Source organism: Equus przewalskii, chromosome 21, assembly GCF_037783145.1.
Source record: "Equus przewalskii isolate Varuska chromosome 21, EquPr2, whole genome shotgun sequence".
NCBI lineage: Eukaryota > Metazoa > Chordata > Mammalia > Perissodactyla > Equidae > Equus > Equus przewalskii.
Genome location: NC_091851.1, coordinates 10295721 through 10313445, shown reverse-complemented (window position 1 = coordinate 10313445; position 17725 = coordinate 10295721). Strand labels below are relative to the sequence as shown.

The 17725-nt window shown below is 37.1% G+C and overlaps 1 protein-coding gene across 6 annotated transcripts in view; it reads right to left on the bottom strand.

Moving 5' to 3' along the window:
• SEL1L2 (SEL1L2 adaptor subunit of SYVN1 ubiquitin ligase) overlaps positions 1-17725 on the bottom strand; it is a 118203-nt gene that overhangs the window by 65784 nt on the left and 34694 nt on the right. For all 6 annotated transcript variants that reach the window (XR_011530948.1, XR_011530947.1, XM_070588793.1 and 3 more), the window contains exon 3: positions 8216-8384. Coding sequence is in view for 4 of the 6 variants with exons in the window: in XM_070588793.1 (XP_070444894.1) it covers positions 8216-8384 (169 nt within the window). In the remaining 2 variants the exon portion in view is untranslated. The remainder of the gene's footprint in view (positions 1-8215; positions 8385-17725) is intronic.

The window sequence follows — 17725 nt, the reverse complement described above, 5'->3', positions numbered from 1 at the left end:
TTTTACTTACTATTGCCTAGGATATCACTTCCATCTACTTACTTTCAATCTTTTTGTGTCATGTGTTAAGTATATGTCTTGCAAACATCATATATCTGAGTATAATATTTTTATTTTAATCTAAGAGTCTCTGTCCTTCAACTCATATTTTCTTTCTCGGCTGTATTCAGGGCAATTTCTTCTGATCTTTCTCTAGTTCATTAACGTTCTTTTCCACAGTATCTAATCCTTTGTTTGACTTATTCACTCACTTAATTTAAATGAACATACTTTTCATTTTTTTAATTCTATTTGGTTCTTTTACACAGCAGCCTATTCATTTTTCACGATGCCTTGTCTTTTTTTTTAGTGACTTCTTAACCATTTTAAAATATATTTATTCCATAAACTTTTTTCACGTTGTTGTTCTACTATCTTAAGACTTGGGGGTGCTGTGCCTTATATTGTAAGCATGTGTGTGAGGGGTGTACGCATGTGCGAACTGACTCTCACTGAGTAGATTTCTTTTAACTTGGTGCATTTTATCAAACGTTCTTATAAACTCATCCCAACAATGCTTTTTATGGAGAGATTGTGGAAATGTTTCTCCAAAGTGATTTTTGTGTTGCTCTGTCAAATTTCCAGACTTATCTTATTGATGGGAGGAAATTTTTATATGTTAACATATTGGCTTGAAATCGTTTACCAAAAAGTCGTGTGGCATAAATTCAAATTCAAATCTGTCTAAGGCGCAGGGCTGTGGTGCAGGTTATTCCAGGGATATGTTTTTCCCTGTGAGAGCCAAAGCAGAGGAAGAGCTTCCTTGACATTTGCCTCTACCTGTGGGTGGTTTGCTTGTTTGTTTTTCCTGATCTCCCCTTTCTCTGCATGAACAGCTCTATGAGACTCCTAGACAGATTCATAGCTCTCCATCCTGATTCCCTTGTCAAAAATCCTAAAGTCTTTTTGATTTTCCTAGGCTGGGATTTAAAATCCAAGGCTTATCCATTACCACGTTACCAGCTCTGATCACAGCTAGCCAAAACACAAACTCACATGCTTATTTCTCATCATTTCTAACTGGAGATTTCAGTTTCTTGTGAGCCCAGTTCTGTATTTTTCTTAAAAAAAAAAAAGCTTTGGTATACTTGAGGCATAATTTTTAGGTATTTGTAGCAGTAGGATTTTCAAGTTGGATTAGCCCACCATTTTGCTAGAATGAGAGATCTTTAGTAATTTTCTTTTAAAATCAACTCACTTACGTAAAACTTGTGTTGAGCTAAAGAAAAACTTTCAGTAATTAATAGAAAAGACATTAATGGTATTCAGGTTGTGTTCCCTGATAAGCAGATTCTGAGAGTTCAAGGTGTTTATTAAGAAGTGCCCCTGGGAACCACACCTGGGGAAGAAGTTGGACTGTGCAGAGAGAGAAACTGTGATGGAAGCCCAATGAAATCTTTGCCTGACCTCACAGGGTGCTTTGGAGCTAAAATAGCTCTTCTAACTGATCCCAGATTAGGCTGAGATGGTCAGGCTTTTATGCTCCTGAATTGATTAGTCATTGGGAGTGGGCTGCCCCACAGAGGAGGCATAAAGTTGGGCTATGTAGTTTTCTGTAGCTAAGACAGTCCCTGAAGGGCCTGCTGCTGAAGGCTGTCTGCAAACTGCACTCCCAGCAATTGGGCAACAAGTCCTTCACTGAAGGGGAGATCTAAATGGCACTTCATAGTGTCCTCCACATATATTCCAAAAGTCAATAAAGTGGGATACAAGTGATAAACTTAGCCTACCTGGTCACAGACCCCAGAAGCAAGAAAAAAGAATGCAGAGACTTGCTTAAAGCCAGATTCTAAGACACCCGCCCTTCAACCAAGAACATGGTAGTGATCTGGTCTGATCACCAAAATTAGTGATGATTAATTCCAAGAAATGCCACAAAGGATCTGGTCAGGAAGGACGTAGAAGGCAGTGTTCCAGTTTCCTGCAGGAATAGCCTCCATTGTTCCCAATGCATGATTAATTATTGATTTGTCTTGCTAGCAATTTAATAAAGACTCAATTAGACTCAATTCTGACTCAGAAAGAAGAATTAGTTGTTGAAGTTATAGTGATAAGATACCCTGAGGGGAAATGAACATGCCATTTAAAAAAATGTAATGGATGTGAAAGCATTGTATTCAACTATAAAATACTATTCAAATGTACTCTTAAAATGTAAGGCTTTATTACTTTTATGTAGCACCTACACTGTAGTATATCGTAGAGAATGCTGAACTTGGAGTCAGAAGATGTAAGTTTACATCCTAGTTCCATACAGGAAGAATTCAATTCAATTTAATTCAGCAAAATATTTATTCATATTAGCTATGTGACAGATACAATGGCAGGCACAGATCTTGCCTTGAAGTAAGAGGAGTACAAATGCTATTGGTTATGTTTGAGAAATTCTGGGTAAAGCAACAAGTGGTAGAGGACTGAAAATGGGTAAATAGTTCCCTTGTTTTCAAGATATGGAGAAATATTTTCATATTCTAGAAACAGCTTGACGTTAATCTCTTTAATTTCTTCAACAGATTATTATACATTGCCTTGTAAGCCTTGAGGTAAGGAGATGTGATCATTAAGAATTAGGAAGAGTTTTTGAAAATGTTAGGTTAAATCTCATTTCTCTTCATTTCTAGTAAGTCTGGGGAATAGCATTTATACAGAACACCTATATCCTATCTTTTATGATATCCTGTGCACAAAATATTGAAATGGAAACTGAATGAGAACAGAGTTTAACAAGGTTTTTAGCCATCTTGATAACCAGTTCTCAGTATAACCATAGTCCTGGTTCATTCCACAGCTTGTGAAGTTCAAACCCTCCCTCTGGGGAAGGTTACTTCTCTATGGCTCCTTCTACTTTCTTAACTTCAGATTCCATATGTATGGTTCCTGGGCTGTCTCATATCAACCCACAGTGAAACTCAGCATCTCTTTGAGTTATCCCAAAAGAAGATTCACTCTTATAAAGCATTTATGCGGAACATAGATTTTTACCAAAGATTTCATAGAGCGGAACGAGATGATGATTAATTCCAAGAACAAAAACAACTTTAATGGTCATCTTAGGCGTCACTAATCTAAAAATATCAATCAAGTTCCCCCAAATTTGGAATTTTACTGGTTTCTCAAGTTAGCACAGCCAACGCCATCTTTCTGGCTCCTTATATCTGCTCTTTCCCTATTTCTTCTCCTATTCTCTTTTCTTCTCTCTCTTGCAAAAGCAAAATGACAAAATTCTTCTCCCTGGCTCGGCACTGCAATCTCTTTCCATCCTTGAATACTTGGAATCAGCTGACACTAGGCTTCTGTGGGGGTTGAAGGTGGGGTATCAGGAAGGGGGGTTTGACTACCTTCTATCCAAAATGCTTATTAAGGCATCTTCCCAAACAAGGGCAGTGCAAACTGTACATTCTGGCAAATAAAACTGTCTTTTCTCAACCTCATCACATGTAGATTTTTATCTAGTTGATCAGTGGGTAAATATAATTCTGGCGATTTGTGGTGGATTATTGTGGACTCTAAGCTCTTGGCCCCGTCTTGCTAACTTCTCTAACAAGAACTTGGGGAAAATATTGGAAGGCACGCTTGTCAAAATTTTTAATGACAGAAAACTAGGAGAGAATAGCTGATGAACTGAGATAATCAATAGTTTGAAATAATAAACCAAAGTAAACTCAATGAAATTGAATAGGCGTAAATGTAAAATCCTACACTTGGATTCAAAAATTTAGAGGAACACATAAGGATTAGAGGCTACCTGGCTGTGATGGTCAATTTCACGTCTCCTTGACTAGGGCTACAGTCTCCAGTTATTAAACCAAACACTAATCTAGTTGTTGCTGTGAGGGTATTTTATGGATGTGATTAAAACCATAAGCAGATGAAGACTTCAAGTAAGGGAGATTATCCTAGATAATCTGGGTTGGCCTGATTCAATCAATTGAAAGGCCTTAAGAATGGAACTGGGGTTTCCTTGAGGAAGAAAAAATTCTACCTGTGAACAGTAGCATTGGCTCCTGCAGGAGAGTTCCAGCCTGCCTTTCCTGACAAACCATCCTCCGGATTTTGGGCTTGCCCAGCCAGCTGTCACAAACACGTAAGCCAATCTCTTACAATAAATCCTTTAATATTAATTTCCTACTGGTTCTTTTTTTTCTGATTGAACCCTGACTGATATACTGGCTTAGCACTTTTAGGTGAGAAAAGATTTCAATTTGCTCTAAATTTGTCATGCATCATCACTGTGAATGGGTGCTGAAAACAACTAACAGGATCTTGGAAACCATCTGCATGAGCCACAGTATTCAGTGACATAGGGAAACAGCTCCATTGCAGGATTGTTACGTCCAGCTCCAACTGCCATAATTTAACACAGACTAAGATTGCTGTTGGGAAGTGATTCTGGTTTACTCTAAGTGAAGAACTTTATAAGAAAGAGATGTATTAAATAATATCACAAGCTGCCTTGTATGATATAGTGTGTTTATTCACAGGTATTTAAGTAGGAGCTGGTGTCATCTACCAGGAATTATCTGATGAAAGATATTAGACTAGATGACCTCTAAAATTCCTTAATTAATTCCAAGATTCTGTATTTTACTTCTAATAACTATACTTCTATTGCATGCCACTAAAAGTCCTCATCCTTTTAATTCATGCCATCTAATTTCCCTTGTCTGGAAAACACAGCATGTTGGATGTTTTCTGAATGCATTTCTAGATCCATTCCATCCTGCTCTGTGCCCTGGGACACTAATCCACATGGACTGCATCAGTGGACTCCTTTCCCCTCTAGCTCCTGGTTAGGTTTGACTGAAAGGCACCAGCAGGAAGCATGAAGGGTAGGAAGACAATAAGGTAGGTGTAGTTATTTCCTGGCTCCCTGATCTGGGTTGCTGCGGGCTGGCTTTGTCCCTTGACTTAAGGTCATAGTTCTGTCAGAGAGCCCTCTCCACATATTTCTGGTTTTCTTTCTCAGTATTCCAGTAGCCACCACTGCTCTGTGACCCTTCAGGCCTACAGGTGGTAATGCCATTGCTGTTACTAGCCTGGGGGTTACTTTTTGGTTTCCCAACATTTCTGTCTACACTTATGGAAATAGGCCCTTTATTAAACTTTTCTCAAATGACTCAATTTAAATGTGCCAATTATTTCCTGTCAAAACTTTACCTGACACTTCAAGTAACACGCATGTCAACATTTCTATGTCAGATCTAGAGCCTAGTCTTTAACCGAGCAGTGAGCCAGTATTTGGGGGGCGGGGGGTAAATGTGGGGGAAAATACTTTTAGAATATTAAAATGTAAAAAATTTAAAAATCTTTGGGGCCAGTCTGGTGGTGTAGTGGTTAAGTTTGTGTGCTCTGCTTCAGCAGCCCAGGGGTTCATGGGTTGGGATCCTGGGTGTGGACCTACACACGACTCATCAAGCCATGCTGTAGCAGCATCCCACATAACAAAATAGAGGAAGATTGGCATGGATGTTAGCTTAGAGCCAATCTTCCTCACCAAAAGTAAAAATAAAAAATAAAAAAATCTTTGTCAAGGCAGTACTCTCATAAAAAACAAGTAGAGACCAGGATCAATAAGAGTCCTTCCAGCTCCAAAACTAACCTCTCTCTCCTCTGGGATCCTTTGGTTCTCAATTTCTATCTATTGCTCTTATTAACAATAATCACTTTTGTATATTTACTTCTCTCAGAAGGAAACATTTTCTAACTTAGGGAAATCTTGATGAATGGACAGTATGGCTATTATAAGTCAGGGATTCTCAGATGTCCTCTGAACATTTAGATAGGCAGCGATGAATGCAATGTATACTCCCTGGAGGTCTGGAGGGCAGGAAGGCATTTCTTTGAAGTCTTAGGTTTGATAATTCAAAATGTGAACTTTGAAATCTGCTGTATACATTATAGCTGTTAGTTCTAAAACAGAAATGTTTTAAATTATTTACCATTATTTATTTCCCTTAAAACCTTCAAGTAAATTTGGTGCTCAGGAAATTGCATCGTATAGTTCAATATTTGCCTAAAATTATTTTGAGAAGGATAGGATTAAAATTTCTTGATATTGTCATGTAGCGTAATGGCTAAGAGCTAGAGGACTGTGGCACCAGACTACCTAAGTTCAAATTGTAGTGTCTTTACTAAATATTAGTTTTTTGATGCTAAGTAAGTTGCTTTACTTCTCTGTGCTACAGGTTTCACGTCTTATAAAGTGGAGATAATATAACCTACATTAAATTGGATAAAGCACCTAATATGGAGAATGCTCAATTAGTTAGCTTATTATTTATTATTATTAGGCATAATATAACCACTTCCATATAAGGGAAAGGAATCTCATGTGAAAGGTGACATTATTTACTCTTTTAAACAGCAGAATCTCTCTTAAACAACCTCTACCTACCTTATTTGCCAAATTAATTTGAGAAATTAAATGCTTTTCACTTCTTCTATCCAGCTTTCTTACTGATGTCCACAGCACACTGAATGCTTGCAGCTAGTGGGATTCTCAGAAGCGTATGTGTGCACTCCTGTTTCCACCCTTTGTGTGCTTATCAAAAAGCAGGAGTGCTTGCTCCCAAACCTGTTTGTACCAGTTGTACTATTATTAAAATTACAGAATTTAATTAAACAATATGTAAGATGATTAAATACAAGTGCAGAAAGAAAATGTGTTTCTAAGTAAAGTAATTGAATTACTATGAAAACATTTGTTAAAGGAAAGCCACTAAAAATTATCCAATTTAATTGTGGGTGAAGCATCTATACATGACAAGGGGGAAAGTCTGCAAATATCTGAAAGGATTCTGCCTACAGATCTTCTCCATAAACGGCTTTAGTTTTTTGTTTTGTTAAAAACCTGAGGTGGGAGGCTGGTGCTTGGCCGAGTGTCTAAGTTTGTGCTCTCCGCTTCAGTGGCGGCCCCGGCTCCGCCAGTTCAGATCCTGGGCGCAGACCTACACATGGCTCGTCAGGCCATGCTGTGGTGGCATCCCACATAGTGGAACTAGAATGACAACTACTGGGGCTTTTGGGGGAGAAAAAATAAAAGAGGAAGATTGGCAACAGATATTAGCTCAGGACCAATCTTCCTGACCAAAAAGCATTAAAAAAAACCAAAAAACAAAACCTGAGATGGGAAATCATAGAAGATGCAGTTTAAGTGTGATTTGTACCAGCAATGCCAATCAGGACACCAATGCTAAATAAAAAGCAGGTCATGTTTCTATGTCAAAAAATGGTCAAATGAATGTTTCAATGCACGTGATTTGGATTTAACATAAATTTAAGATACGTACTTTTTTTGGCAGGGGAGGGCTGAAGAGGATTGGCCCCGAGCCAACATCGATTGCCAATCTTCCTCTTTTTGCTGGAGGAAGATTAGCCCTGAGCTAACATCTGTGCCAGTCTTCCTCTACTTTTTTGTACATGGGATGCCACCACAGCATGGCTTGACGAGTGGTGTAGGTCTGTGCCCAGGATCTGAACCTGCAAACCTGGGCTGCTGAAGTGGACAGTACCAAACTTACCCACTACACCCCCAGGCCAGCCCCTGTACATACTTTTATAATGCTGTTAAAAACTGATATTCTTAATTTTTCTGTGCCAAAGAAGTTTCTCCCTCTCTTAAATAATATGTTAATAAAATAGAAGTTCATACACATCTGTTAGAAAAGGCTTTCATGCATTAGACTTAAATCAAATGTTGAAAATGATTCTCAAAATTTTATAATTGAGCACCAGTTAACTCCTGCACACAGGATCTATGGAGACATTGTTTATATTTTCTAGACCCATCTTGCATTCAGAGAAATCTATCAACTAATTAAGTGTGTCTTTACTGGGGGCAGTTTTAGATTGCTAGGCTAGAGGGAAAAAAAGGGCACTATGTTAATTTTGGTTTTCTTTAAAGCACAAGGGTTTCTATTAGGATAACTGATAAATGTTTTATCACATAATTTTGGAGATATTTTTTATCCGTGAGTCCTAATTATCAACCTCGCTTATTATCATTAGCAGAAATCTGAATCTAAGATGGGGGACAGGAGCTGACAAAATTTAAGGCTTTTGTGTGTTAAAATATTTATGACTATATCCTAAGACCTTTCAGAAAGTAACTCTAAAATTTGATTTCAGATTACATGAAGTCATTTTTAACATACATGTGAGAGGAAATTCTACTTACAATGATTTTTATTTCTTTTCAAAAGATCTTTATTTTGAATTCCTTTTATTCTTAATTTACGTTGATTCTTCTTTTTTCCTAAGAGAGTTTCTCTTTTATTGCTTACTTTATTCAATTTTCTTTGTTCCAATGTATGCGATAAAAATTGTTTGATTTCATTCATTGATACCTACAAAGAAAAAGACTTTTGCTCATTTCTTTCACATGTAGCTTTTAAAAATAAAACAATGAGAAAGTAAAAAATTCATCTATTCATGGCAAAAATACTAGTTTAATGTAAACACTCTAATTCCTGCTTTTATCAAATCTATATGATAGGTGACTTACTTCACTTTAAGAATTCATATCTTTTATGAATAAAAACCTTTTTAAATTGCATTGCCATCCAAACTGCAGAGCCAAGCATTAAAACCTAAATGTTATGAACAAATTTAACCAATTTTACTCTTCTACTGGTAAGTTGTCATGGTAATATCAATCGTATGAGATAAAAAAAAAATGAAGAGTTATTATTGCTTTATACATTACAACAAATTTATAATGGGCAGAAAGTATAGAAAATCTTGTGACTGGTTAGAAGAAAAGTGAAAAAAATAATTTTCCAAAGTAATTTCCAGGAGTTATATAATTAATCTATTTTAGTTAGAGAGAGGGATTTGGAGGGATTGTTTTTGAATAGTAGAAAATAATGCAGATTTTAAGAGAAAAAACTAAAAAAGCTTTATGGGCATGCATATTCCTGATTTACCTATATACTTTTTCAGGAAAATTATATTGGAAGATTTTTTAAAAATCCTTTATTGGTCATAGACTACTTCCAAGAGGAGTCAAGGTTTTTATTTTTTTGCTTTTTTTTAGTATCACAATTTAAACTCCCTCTTTTCAATCACTCTCTAGAATGCTTAATGTCTTCCTATGTAGTGGCAAAGATATCAGAGCAGTGACCCAGAGGCTAGAGCAAGGACATGCAAGGACATGAAGCCATGTAAGAACTTTTTTAAAAACAGCTTTATTGAGATGTCATACACTATAATTACAAATGTATACTTGTACAGTTAAATTGTACAATTCAATAGTTTTTAGCATATTCACAGAAATGTGCCACCATCACCACAATTTTATCACCTCAAGAAGACTCCCTGAGTCCTTTAGCTTTTACCCTCCCCATACTCCCATTCCTCTCACTCTCAGCCCCAAGCAACTGCTAACCTAAGTTCTGTCTCCATAGACTCCCCTATTCTGGATTTTCATACGAATGAAATCATACTGTATGTGGGTTTTTGTGACTGGCTTCTTTCACTTAGCATAATGTTTTCAAGGTTGATCCATGTTGTAGCATGTAGTGACACAATTCCTTTTTACGGCCAAATAATATTCCTTATAGGGATATACTATATTTTGTCCATCCGTTTGTCTGCTGATGGATATTTGGGCTGCTTCCAACTTTTGGCTATTATGAATAAGGATGCTATAAACTTTCATGTGCAAGTTTCTATATGGATATGTAAGGACTTTAAATGTGGTTCTTCTTATTGTAGGATGGCCAGATACAGCAAATAAAAATACAAGATGCCCAGTTAAATTTGAATTTCACATAATCAATGAATTTTTTTTAAAAGTATAAGTATGTGCCAAATATTACATGTTAACAAATAGGCCCACGTGTATAATGGCTCAAAATTAACAGGCAGTTGTTCAAGTCAGTGGCAGCTCTGCTCCGTGCTCAGGGACCCAGGCAGATAAAGGTTGTGCCAGCTTCAGCCTGTGGATTCCACAGTTTCCCTGAGCATTGATACCTAGCAGACAGAAAAGGAAAGAGCACGGAAGATCATGTGCAAAAAGCGTTTTGGTTTGGTTTGGTTTGGTTTCATTTGGTTTGCTTTGTTTTCTTTTCTTTAATAGGCCAGACCTGGAATGGCACACAGTGCTTTCAGCCACTTTCCATTGGCTAAAACTATCACAGGGCCTCACCCAACTGCAAGGAGAGCTGGGAAACATAATCTATCTGGGTGTCATGAAGAAGAGAACATGGACCTTGATGAGCCTCCAGCATTCTCTGGTACAATGGGATTATCATATGTTATTGCTATTAAAAGAAACTTTTTTTCAATTCAAAACTAGCAAACAGCTAAATTGAGGAGGTCGTACAAGCTTAGCAAATGCCTCTGATTGTCTGGCATTTCTATCTCTTTCTTTTACAGAGGCCATTGTTTCCTGATTTTGCTTTCTCTCTCTACTTGGTGGGATTTGGCAGAACAACATCCAGCTGGAGCAAGTATTAGGGGGCACTGGCAGACAGAGAATCTTCCTCTAATCCTCAAAAGCATCCAAAGATTATATAATTCAATAGTGTCTGTCTCAGGCCCTGTTCTAAGAGCTGAGGAGACAGCTGTTAACGATAAAATCTCTGCCCTCATGAAGCTGATGTTCTGGTGGGGAAGATAATAGCAAATTGATAAAAAGAGCAAGGGGATGGAATTGATAAAAGTTGGTGTTATTTTATATAGGTTGGTTAGGGACAAGTTCTCTGATAACATCTGAGTAGACTCCTCTGTGGGGAAGGAGGGAGTTAGTTATACAAATACCTCGGGAAAGAGAGTTCTGGCAGAGGGAACATTGAATGCAAAGGCCTTGAAGCAAGAGCACACAGGTATGCAAGGAAGATGGCGTAGCTGGAACAGAAGGGCTGGGTGGTAAATGATGAGGCAGAGAGGCAGCTCTGAGGCCAGCATCAGGATTGTGAATTGTATTCCGTGTGAAGGAGAGACCCTTCGAGGGTTCTGAGCAGAAGAGTGATGTTGACTGACATATTTCAAACGGATCACCCTGGCTGCTCTGTGGAGAATGTTACATGTTGGAGAAAGAGTGGGAAAAAACAAGGTCATTGAAACAAACCGGGTGAGAGTTGATGGTGGCAGTGAAGAAAGAAGATGGTAGGGGGAAGTGGTGATAGTGGTTGGCTTCTGGATATATTTCAAAGGTGTTACTGGCAGGATTTTCTGTTGAAGGAGTTATAATGTGTATTTTAGTTTTCAAACAGTAAATCCAATGGCAGTATGTTTTTGAAAGTATGTTTTTAAACTGCAAGTTTAAAGTATGTGCCTTGAAAGCATACTTTTGAACTCTCAAGACCCATTTATAGACTAGCTATAGTTCTTAATCAGAGTGACACAGTGTTTTGACAATCTCTTACCTAGCCCTCCTGTCTCTTCACTTCCCTGGATCCTGAAGATTCATGCTGGACGAGTTTTTCTCAAGCATGTGTTTCAACACGTCACTGTCCAACTCAGAAGCCCTCAGTCCTCAGTGACAACAGGATAAAATCAAACTTCTTTGCACAGAATCTAAGATTCCTCACAGTCTGGCCTAAAAATGTCGTAGTAACCTTATTTCTTTCTACTTTGACACCTACACGAACATCTGCAACAAACTCTTCTGTCCTCTGTTCCCCAAATGGAATATAGGTTCTTTCCTACTTCTTTGCCATTGCTTACACAGCTTTCATTGCCCCCTCTTTCCTATTATCCCAAACACCACTCCTGTTCCCAGGCCCAACTCTAATTCCTTCTCCCCGGGCCCTCCCATTTCCCTCAACCCACAGTGATTTCCCTTCCTCTGACTTTGTGGTGTCTTCCATCCTTGGTTAGCAGTAGCTCACTGCTCTACAGTCCAAAGCTGAGATCATTCTGCATCACATATTTCATGTTTTATTTACCTAATTAATTATAGATGCTTTGTGAACTTTTTAGTGTAGTTATTATTTCTAGTAGAGTGTCTTGAGTAGCGGAAAGTCTGAGGAATGTGTAGATTTCTTTCTTTTTGGGAAATCCCTTGTTTTTTTAAAGTGGAGGAAAGGTAGAGCATCCTTTCACAAGAGAAACTAAATGGTCCGTAGGCTTAGAGGAAAGAAGCTTTGAATTTATCTCACTGTACAAGTAATCCTAATTTATTTGTGGCTAAATCATTATTTCTTGTGCATAGAGACATTTCCAAAGTAGGACCCAGTCCTATGGTACATTGCTTGAAGGCAAAACCAAACAATCACACAAACAAAAAACAGTACTGGAATGCAGAACACATTTTTTTTTAATTTATTTTGTCTCAGTTAATAATAATTTACATCATTGTGAAATTTCAGCTGTACATTATTTCTCGTCTGTCACCACATAGGTCCTCCCCTTCACCCATTTTGACCACCCCCACCCCCCTTCCCCTGGTAACCACTGAACTGTTTTCTTTGTCCATGCGCTTGTTTATATTCCGCATATGAATGAAATAATCTGGTGTTTGTCTTTCTCAGTCTGGCTTATTTTGCTAAGCATAATTCCCTCCAGGTTTTTCCATGTTGTTGCAAATGAGATGACTTTTTCTTTTTTTCTAGCTGAGTAGTATTCCATTGTATATATATACCACATCCTCTTTATCCAATCATCAGTTGATGGGCACTCAGATAGTTTCCATGTGTTGGCTATTGTAAATAGTGCTGCAATGAACATAGGGGTACATATGTTACTTTGGATTGTTGATTTCAAGTTGTTTGGGTAGATACCCACTAGTGGGAGAGCTGGGTCATATGGTATTTCTATTTTTAGTTTTTCGAGGAATCTTCATATTGTTTTCCATAGTGGCTGCACCAGTTTGCATTCCCACCAGCAGTGTATGAGGGTAATCTTCTCTCCACACCCTCTCCAACATTTCTTATTTTTAGTCTTAGTGATTATAGCCACTTTAACAGGCTTAAGTGGTATCTTAGTGTAGTTTTGATTTGCATTTCCCTGATGATCAGTGATATTGAACATCTTTCCATGTGTTTATTGGCCATCTGTATATGTTCTTTGGAAAAATGTCTGTTCACATCCTCTGCTCATTTTTTGATCAGGCTGTTTCTTTTTTTGTTGTTCAGTTATGTGAGTTCCTTATATATTATGGAGATTAACCCCTTATCAGATATATGATTTGCAAAAATTTTCTCCCAGTTGGTAGGTTGTCTTTTGGTTTTGATCCTAGTTTCTTTTGCCTTGCAGAAGCTCTTTAGTCTGATGAATTCCTACTTGTTTATTTTTTCTTTTGTTTCCCTTGTCTGAGAAGACATGGTATTCTAAAAGATCCTTTTAAGTTCAACATCAAAGAGTGTACTACCTATATCATCTTCCAGGAGTTTTATGGTTTCAGGACTTATCTTCAAGTCTTTGACCCATTTTGAGTTTATTTTTGTGTATGGTGTGAGATAATGGTCTACTTTCATTCTTTTGCATGTGGCTGTCCAGTTTTCCCAACACCATTTATTGAAGAGACTATCTTTTCTCCATTGTTTGTTCTTGGCACCTTTGTCAAGGATTAGCTTTCCGTGTATGTGTGGTTTTATTTCTGGGCTTTCAGTTCTGTTCCATTGATCTGTGTACCCGTTTTTGTACCAGTGCCATGCTGTTTTGATAACTATGACTTTGTAGTATATTTTGAAGTCAGGGATTGTGATGACTCCGGCTTTGTTCTTTTTTTTCTCAGTATTGCTTTAGCATTTGGGGGTCTTTGGCTGCCCCATGTGAAATTTAGGATTCTTTGCTCTATTTCCATGAAGAATGTCATTGGGAATCTGATTGAGATTGCATTGAATCTGTACATTGCTTTGGGTAGTGTAGATATTTTAACTATGTTTATTCTTCCAATCCATGTTCATGTAGTCTCTTTCCAACTCTCTATGTCATTATCTATCTCTTTCAATAATGTCTTATAGTTTTCATTGTATAAGCCCTTCACCTCCTTAGTTAAATTTATTCCTAGGTACTTTATTCTTTTTTTGGCGATTGTAAATGGAATTGTATTCTTGGATTCTCTTTCTTTAAGTTCATTATTAGAGCACAGAAATGCAACTGATTTTTGTAAGTAGATTTTGTACACTGCAACTTTACTGTAGTTGTTAATTATTTCTAATAGTTTTCTGATGGATTCTTTAGAGTTTTCTGTATATAAGATCATGTCATCTGCAAACAGTGAGAGTTTCACTTCTTCACCTCCTATTTGGGTTCCTTTTATTCCTTTCTCTTGCCTAATTGCTCTGGCCAAAACCTCCAGTACTATGTTGAATAAGAGTGGTGATAGTGGGCATCCTTGTCTTGTTCCTGTTCTCAAAGGGATGGTGTTCAGTTTTTCCCCATTGAGTATGATGTTGGCTGTGGGTTTGTCATATATGGCCTTTATTATGTTGAGGTAATTTCCTTCTATCCCCATTTTGTTAAGAGCTTTTATCATAAATGTGTGTTGGATCTTGTCAAATGCTTTCTCTGCATCTATTGAGATGATCATGTCATTTTTATTCCTCATTTTGTTGATGTGGTGTATCACATTGATTGATTTGCAGATGTTGAACCATCCCTGTGTCCCTGGAATAAATCCCAATTGATCATGATGTATGATCTTTTTGATGTATTGCTGTATTCTAGTTGTCAATATTTTGTTGAGGATTTTTACATCTATGTTCATCAGCAATATTGGCTTGTTGTCCTTGTCAGGCTTTGATATCAAAGTGATGTTGGCCTCATAGAATGTGTTAGGAAGTTTTCCATCTTCCCTAATCTTTTGGGATAGCTTGAGAAGGATAGGTATTAAATCCTCTCTGAAAAGTTTGGTAGAATTCCCCAGGGAAGCCGTCTGGTCCTGGGCTTTTATTCTTTGGTATGCTTTTGATTACTGTTTCGATCTCTTTACTTGTGATTGGTCTATTCAGATTCTCTATTTCTTCTTGATTCAGCTTTAGGAGGTTATGAGAGTCTAAGAATTCATTCATTTCCTCTAGATTGTCCATTTTGTTGGCATATAGTTTTTCATGGTATTCTCTTATAATCTGTGGTATTTCTGTGGTATCCGTTGTTATTTCTCCTCTTTCACTTCTAATTTTATTTATCTGAGCTTTCCCTCTTTTTTTCTTTGTAAGTCTGTCTAGGAGTTTGTCTATTTTATTTATCTTCTCAAAGAACCAGCTCTTTGTTTCATTGATCATTTCTACTGCCTTTTTTGTTTCAATAGCATTTATTTCTGCTCTGATTTTTATTATTTCCCTCCTTCTGCTGACTTTGTACTTTGTTTGTTCTTCTTTTTCTAATTTAATTAGACGTAGTTTGAGATTGTTCATTTGGGTTTTTTCTTGTTTCTTAAGGTAAGCCTGTATTGCAATGAATTGCCCCCTTACGACAGCTTTTGCTGCATCTCATATGAGTTGGTATGTTATGTTATCATTTTCATTTGTCTCCAGACATTTTTTGATTTCTCCTTTAATTTCTTCAATGATCCATTGGTTGTTCAATAGCATATTGTTTAGTTTCCACATCTTTTCCTTTTCTCAGTTTTTTTCTTGTAATTAATTTTTAGCTTTATAACATTGTGATCAGAAAAGATGCTTGTTATTATTTCAATCTTCTTAAATTTATTGAGGCTTGCCTTGTTTTCCAACATATGGTCTATGCTTGAGAATGTTCTATGTGCACTTGAGAAGAATGTGTATTCTGCTGTTTTTGGATGGAGTGTTCTATATATGTCTATTACGTCCATCTGGTCTAGCTTTTCATTTAATTCCACTGTTTCCTTGTTGATTTTCTGTCTGGGTGATCTGTCCATTGATGTGAATGGTGTGTTGAGGTCCCCTATTATTATTGTGTAATTATTAATGTCTTCTTTTAGGTTTGTTAACAGTTGCTTTATGTACTTTGGTGCTCCTGTGTTGGGTGCATAGACATTTATAAGTTTTATTTCTTCTTGATGGAATGTCCCTTTGATCCTTATATACTGCCCCTCTTTGTCTCTCTTTACCTGTCTTACCTTGAAGTCTTCTTTGTCTGATATAAGTATTGCGACACTTTCTTTTGTTTGCTATTAACTTGGAGTGTTGTCTTCCATCCCTTCACTCTGAGCCTGTGTTTGTCTTTGGAGCTGAGATGTGTTTCCTGGAGGCAGCATGTTATTGGGTCTTGTTCTTTAATCCATCTTGCCACTCTGTGTGTTTTTATTGGAGAATTCAATCCATTTACACTTAGGGTGATTATCGATATAAGAGGGTTTAATGCTGCCATTTTATCACTTGTTCTCCAGTTCTCCTGCATTTCCTTTATTTCTTGGCCTGCGTATTTTGGTCCACCAATTGAGTTATGTAATTTTTTATGTTATTTTTCTTTATTTTCTCCTTATTTTTGTCTCTGTTCTGCTTTTTTGTTTAGTGGTTACCCTGAGGTTTGTATTCAAGATCTCGTGGATAAGACAGTCCCTTTTCTCATGGCCTCTAATTTCCTTAGACTAAACCAATTCAGTCCCTTTCCCCTTCCCCTCCTAAGTTGTTTTTCCCACATCTTATTCCATCTTGTGTTGTGAGTTTGTGGTTACTATGACAAGATTATCTTTGTTTTTGGGGTTTTCCTTCCCTATGTCTTTAATGTTATACTTGAGTATTTGCTATCCTGCTCTGATTCTGTCTACCTATTTAACTCCTTACTCTGTGGTTTGTAACCCCTTTCTCTCCTTTTGTTTTTTTCAGGTATGAGGGCCTTCTTGAGGATTTCTTGTGCATGTGTGTGTGTGTGTGTGGAGGGGTGTATCTCATGGCTATGAACTCCCTTAGCTTATGTTTGTCTGGGAAAGTTTTTATTTCTCCATCATATCTGAAGGTATTTTCACTGGAGAGAGTATTCTTGGCTGAAAGTTTTTGTCCTTCAGTGATTTGAATATGTCATTCCAGTCTCTCCTAGCCTGTAAGGTTTCTGCAGAGAAATCCACTGAAAGCCTGATGGGGGTTCCTTTGTAGGTTATTTTCCTCTGCCTTGCTGCCCTTAGTATTCTTTCTTTGTCATTCTGTTTTGCCAGTTTCACTACTATATGCCTTGCAGTAGGTCTTTTTACATCGACATATTTAAGAGATCTGGCAGTCTCTTCCACATGGATTTCCTTCCCTAGGTTTGGGAAATTGTCTACTATTATTTCTTTGAACAACCTTTCTACTCCATTCTCGTTCTTTTCTCCTTCTGGAATATCTATAATTCTTCTTTTTTTTTTTTTTTTTAAAGATTGGCACCGGAGCTAACAACTGTAGCCAATCTTCTTCTTTATGTTTTTTTTTTTGCTTTTTCTCCCCAAATCCCCCCAGTACATAGTTGTATATTTTAGTTGTGGGTCCTTCTAGTTGTGGAGGAATATCTATAAATCTTATGTTGCATTTCTGTGAGAACTCACTCTGCCATGATGCTGATGTCACTCAAGAACACATTTTTAATAGCTTCTTGTTTACTAGAGTAATCCAGTCTGCTAAGGCTAGAGGTTTAACTTAAGGGTTTTTACAATGTTTTGTATGAATAATACTTAGTTTTATTCTTAAAACAACATGCAATTTTACTTTTTAAACACAAGAAACTTTGATTACTTGTTAACATACGAACCGATAATTTATTCAAAATCGTCCATCCTAATTGTTCATACCCATAAATAAATGTGTTACGGATTTTTAAAATTTCATTTATGGGGGCCAGCCCA